Below are 6,000 nucleotides of genomic sequence, written 5' to 3'. Positions count from 1 at the left end.
AAAGATCTGCGCAACCCATTTGTTAGCAAAACCTGAACTGAACCGACATGAAGCTATTTATGGCTTTTATTTATGGCCCATGAGGGGCATGCCCGTGCAATTTATTTGTCGTTTCCAGGCAGGTACATTCAAGTGGTAGATTATGGGGTTCTGGATCTCTCCGCTGGGGGCGAATATCGGGGGCTTTCATTTAAAAGCTGGAAAGTCTGAATTAGTAACAAACCTGGTTGCATGGCCTTGGGCTGAGACCGTGGGCCTGCATCTCCCTGGCCTCCTCTCCTGCCCTTCCCGTTCCTTCTGCCCCAGCACACAGGCCTCCTCTCATCCTCCCACCTTGGCCACTCCTGCTCTCTCGCCCAGCAGACACATCCCCCTTCACAGCTCCTTGGCTCAGGTCCCTGTTCACGTCCCCTCTTCAGTGGAGGCCCCTTTCCCTGCCTAAGCTAGCCCCCGACATCGGTTTCCATCCCCTGCTGGGCCTGATTTGTCCCCACCTGACATGACAGTACACAGCGTTTTGCCTCTGTGCTCACTGTCTGCTTCTCTCCCTGGGGCCTGAGCGCCAGGAAGGCCTGGATGCTTGCTCACTGCTGTACCCCAGCACCCGGGACAGAGCTGACGCACAGTCGGGACTCCGCAGAAGCCACTGAAAAGCAACAATCTAATGTACTGTCTGTTCTATAACGTCATGGCCTTAGGCTCTGAGCAGGCCCTCGGCAGCCGGTTGGCAGACTGTTTCTACCCTACTTGTGCCGGCATTCCCGGGGCCGCCCGTGCCAAGGTACTCAACACACACTGAACGAACGAAGGAAAGAGCAAAGTACGCAGCTCGGATCTGGGGGCTGCGTGTGGGGGCGGCAGGTTTCCGCCACCATCCAAACGGGACTGGGGGAGGGTCTCGCTGTCTGCGGACCGCAGGCAGGAAATCAGAGCCTCTGTGCCAAAGAAATCCCCTCAAATCCCCTCACTTGACACAATTATCAAACACGGACACAAAGGAGAGAAATAGAAAGGCTGCCCGGCATGGGAGTGAGGGTCAGTGGGTGTGGATGGTGCTACACAGTTTTGGGGGGCTGTCAACCAACCAACCACCCACTACTGAGGATCCTCACTCAGCGGCGCACTTACCTCGTAGAAGAAGTGGAGCCCTTGGCTGAAAGAGAAAAGAAACCCAAATCAGTTATTTAACCTAGAAACACACTGTTCTTACATAACTTTTTGCGGGGTGGGGGGTGGGGCAAAGGTTTGCCTACAGGGAGGTTGTGAGGAATTGTTGAAATCACCTCCTCTGAACCACAGGAATCCCCCATGCCCACTCCAGTGGGGTGGTCTAGTATCTTCCATCAGGAGGACCAGCGGGCTGGGCCTTCCCCTTTCTCACCTCGGGGGGTTGCCAAGGTCAGATCCCACAGCAGCCTTCAGCCCAGGAGAGGCCATCTGCCCTGCCTCTGTCTGGCCTCACTTCCACTCACCAGATACCTTATCTGAGACCCTATGGGAGCCTGGGTCCCAGTCAGGGCCCTTCACAGCTGAGGAACAGATTCTAGCAGGGCTAGAGTTGGGAGAGCAGGTGCAAATCCCACGTCTGCCCCCAACTCACTTGCTGTGTGACCCTGGCTGGGTCGCTTCCCCTCTCTGAGCTTGGATTTCAGCTCTCCAGCTCACAGAGTTGGGCTGGACATCTATTTATTTTCATGTCACCACTTTCTAAAAAAGGATCTTAGGCGGGAAGAAAGGGTCCATCTGGTTCAGAGATTTTAAGCCTGTGATATGGGGCATACCACAGAGAAGCTGCTGGGGTTTGGCCACTATTTGACTCCCATCCCACTGTAAAATTGTAATTAAAAAGCAACCTGCACACCAAATGTGCTCTGCACTGCATTCTACCAGGCTAGAGGCTGCCACAGTGCAAGAATTCTCCCTGCCAGGTGAACGCCTGGTGCCTGGGCAGGTAGTGGATTTTTTAGGTGAGGTGGTACCAGTTGGGAAGGCTGCAGCTCAGCAACCAATGTCTGAATGGAAGCTGATGGGCTGCAAAGTGCTGGGATATGAGCTATCTCAGGGAGTCCAATCATAGGACACCAATCACCCTCATTTTATACCAGAGAGACTGGGGGGCTGCCTAGGGTCACACAGCTGGTAAGCAACAGAGCTGAAATCAGGACATTTCATTGCAAGTATCGACGTAGAGGATGGGCAGACCCAGGGACCACTGAGGAGAGAAGGGTCATCTCATTAAGGCAGAGATGATGTGCAGAGCGGTCCCAGACACAGTCCCTCAGGCCACATTTGAATCTTGGCCCCACCGCTTAGCAGCTGAGGCCCTGGGCAAATTTTGTAACTTCTCCATGCCTCAGTTTGCTCCTCTGTAAAAGCGGGTTAGTAAAACCACCACAGAGGTCTGTGGTGAGAAAAGTGTGTGGCACGTCAGAAGGACGGAGCGAGCGCTAGTTGTCACTGTCACCAGAGCCTATGTGTGAGAGCTGGGCTCTGCACACAGCTGGACCCGTCACTCGGGGGTTGGGCGGCCTTCGCCAGCGTCTGCAGCTCTCCAAGCCCCGTTCCTCTTCTGGAACACCCGGTTCCTAACGCCCAAGCCCACAGTAATGAGTGCGCATGGGCCAGAGCCCGACAAGGCGCCCAGGGATGAGCCTGCTAAAGAGGGGCTGCGATGTCACTCATGGCCACCATGAATGCCATCCGATGGGCTGGCCTGTCACCCTCAGTGGGCAGTAGAGCCTGCTTCTCTGCCCTTCCCCTGTGATGTGAAGGCTTGGACTTGAGGGAAAACCACCAGGTAGATCACCTGGCAGAAACTCTTCCAGATTCCAGAGAGGCGGGGCCGGATGCCAGCCCTTCTGGATGGGGGGGCTAAGGCTTGGCCAGTACTCACAGCTGAGTCCTACCAGCCAGTCCGGGAGGGAGGGGAGCGGGGGAAGCAGGGGGGGGGGTACAGAGATGTCTGACTGATGAACAACACGCCCATTTGAGCCCAGCCCAGGGGTCCGGGTGCAGAAATGCAGCTCAGGACAGCGCTTTGCAGTCTGTGGCATATGGTGGGTCACAACCAGCATTTTAAAGAGAATTTAGTATAGAGTATGACAGAAAAGAAAATATCAGAGTTCCAATTTTATCTACAGGAGTGTGGTGTGCCTTGAGTGGAGACATGACACGTGTTTTTATAACTTGTAGTCAAATAAGTTTCAGAAACACTGGCTTAAAATTGTCTCCTCCATGAGTGGCAAAGAGAACATGTGTTTTCTGAGGTCTGAGAATATTAGCTTACTTGTGAGCTTATTTGTGTTTCGTGACTCTCCTCCAAGGGAAGCACTGCTATACCCATTTTACAGATGCGGAAATTGAGGCTCGCGGAGGCCAAACTGATTGTTTAGAACATATAACAAGGCTGTGGAACGCTGGTTTGTCTGATTCCGAAGTCAGAAGCTTTGGCAAAGCAACAACTCCACACACAGGCATGCACACAAACCAGGGTATGATGTCCTAGATTTGCGCCTGGACCCTCCTGCTGCGGAGTCCAAGGCTGTGTGCCTTGCCGCCGAGACGACAGCTTTTCGGGAAGGCGGCGCCTGCTTCTGGGCTCGCGTACAATACTGACAACAGGAGCTAACGTTTACTGAGCACCCTGCTGCGTGCCAGGCACTCTCCGAACATTTTACATGACATCGCCCACTTAATCTTTCCCAGCACTCTTGGAGGAGGTGCTCGTATGATCCCCACCTCCTCCCGCCCCCCCGCCACCCCCCGCCCCGCCTAGGGGCTGGGCATGTACCTGGATGGGTAAGAAGAAAACAGATGTTTCCTGGGGTTCCTGGCAAATACTGTTTCCCTCCTGAGACCCCCTTTGTGCCCCGGCATCTCCCTGCTTCCCAATCTGGTAGGTGTCCCGGGAGGATGTGAGGCCTGGAGCAGTGACGGCTATGTTGGAACCACAAGGTGAGGCTGAGGGAGGGACCCACCGGGTTGGGGGGAGGCGGATACCATCCACATTCCTGCCTGGCGAAGGTCTGTGTCAGCCTCAACACTGTTACCGCTGGGCTTTTGGTGGAAGCAACTGGACTTCTTCACGGCCTCAGCTACGTTAGCCCAAAGCACCCTCATGGCCTCTCCCTCGGGGAAGGACAGCCCAGGGGCCAACTCTTGGGGAGGAAGAGGAGGACGCACGCACCTTTCTTCTGTCGGATTCGGAGGAGGTAGAGGGCTGCGATCAGCAGAGCAACCAGCAAGGCACAAACCACGCCCACCACAATGAAGATACTCCGGCTGTCGTTATTGTCTAGGGACCACAGGAAACAGAGGTTTCACGTATGCAAATTAAAAACAGTGAAACTTAATACCCACCACCCCTTTTCACCACTAGGTAGGCATCATTAACTGAGAACCTCTGGCCATACATGTTTTGAGCCACACGGGCACGTTCGTGGGTAGGCACACACTTCCCCACGTGGGTCACCCGTGGGCCGTGCAAAAACCATGCCGAGGTGCCAGGAGGGAAAATGTTCGTTGCTGATGGTGATGGAGGAAGCCTGGCCTCAGGATGTGGGCAGAAATCTCACTCCCAAGGAACAGAAACATGTTCCTTCTCACCTGGAATGAACCAGAGTGGCCACCATGGCGGCCCAGGTCTGTCCGAAACTCTGAGTCGCAACTGGCTGTCACACACTGGGAGGGGGGGTGTCGAGGGATGGGGACCAATGGCAGACACGTGCAGCTGGTTATTGGACTCTACAGAGTTCTCAGGAGCTGTCTACTCATCTGTGCCTGGGACTGGGGCAGAGGAGCTCAGAACCCAGGTCACTTGTAATGGAGACTGTGTGGGTAGGGCTGGTGCCAGGGCACAGGTGGGGGCTCCTGCACCAGAGCATTGTGGGTAGTCAGGAGCAGAGCTCTGAGCTGCAGAAACGTGGGTTCATATCAGCGTGCCTGGCCGGGTGACCTTGAGCCAGTCATTCAAACCTCCCTCTACATACTGACCTCCTCTCATGTTACTGAGGCCAATAATCATCTCTACCTCATTGGATAGCTCTGACGATTAACCTACTAACTAAACAATCAACCAACTCACTCACTCACTCTCTCATTCTTTTAAAAAGCATTTCCTGAGTGTATACTATGTGCCAGGTCCTGAAGCTACGATGCTGAACAAGACAGCCATGGTCCCTGGCAGCTGAGTCTCGGAGCTGAAGGGTCAAGCTCCAACACTGCCATGAGCAAGCGAAGGGGCCCAGAGAGAGGCACTGACTTGTCCAAGGTCACCCAGCATGTCTGTGACAGAGCCAGAGTCGAAATCCACATGTCCTATCTCCTAGTATGGGCCTCATCCTATGAAAACCAGGCATCAGTGACATCGAAGGGACACCTTGCGGGCCCCAAGGCTCCCAGAGCTCCCCTATTCCCTCACAGGATGCACTGGGGAAAGAAATGGTCTCTGTTGTAACCCTCAGCCAGATGCAAGGCAGAGCCACGCTAATGACGAGTGATGGAATGTTCCATAGTGGCACCAAAATGCCAACGAGGAGCTGCTACTCTGAAGAGAGAAGATAGAGATGTCGACAACAGGTTGGGAGGGGCTGAGAAAATCACACCCGACACCTCTCCCTCGAACGGGGGAGTGCCAGGGCTGTCGCCATCTTAACCGGGCATGCGCTTTGGCCCAGAAATGCTCTTTGGGAAATCGTCCCCCCAAAACAGCTGCACAAGTAACAGAGTCTGTGCAAGGTCATTCATCACAGCAGTGATTCTACTCGAGGTAAGGCGCAAAGATTCTGAGGCCCCCATCCCATTCCAGGGGTGCAGGCCTGCGAAGGCAGCCAGGGGGACAAAGCCAAGGTGAGAAAGAACAGCAGGAGGGGGTGGCTGGCCTGGGGGGTGACAGTCTCTGTCAGGTGCACAAACAGGAGGCAGGAAGCTAGGAAAAGGCCAATGTCCCCCCCCCCACCCCCACCCCCGGCGTCTTTCTCCAATGCATGCTTCTGTCAAAAG

At 54.7% G+C, this 6,000-nt stretch overlaps 1 protein-coding gene across 3 annotated transcripts in view; it reads right to left on the bottom strand.

Moving 5' to 3' along the window:
• Window positions 1-6,000, bottom strand: part of SIRPA (signal regulatory protein alpha) — a 42,559-nt gene that overhangs the window by 11,596 nt on the left and 24,963 nt on the right. For all 3 annotated transcript variants that reach the window (XM_032419332.1, XM_032419333.1, XM_032419334.1), the window contains 2 exons: window positions 4,187-4,294; window positions 1,129-1,153 (listed from right to left, as the gene is read on the bottom strand). In XM_032419332.1, coding sequence (XP_032275223.1) covers window positions 1,129-1,153; window positions 4,187-4,294 — 133 coding nt within the window. The remainder of the gene's footprint in view (window positions 1-1,128; window positions 1,154-4,186; window positions 4,295-6,000) is intronic.

This window comes from Phoca vitulina, unplaced genomic scaffold (genome assembly GCF_004348235.1).
Source record: "Phoca vitulina isolate PV1807 unplaced genomic scaffold, GSC_HSeal_1.0 scaffold22, whole genome shotgun sequence".
Taxonomy (NCBI): domain Eukaryota; kingdom Metazoa; phylum Chordata; class Mammalia; order Carnivora; family Phocidae; genus Phoca; species Phoca vitulina.
Note: the sequence above shows the minus strand (reverse complement) of the source record. Positions and strands in the feature narration are given on the sequence as shown.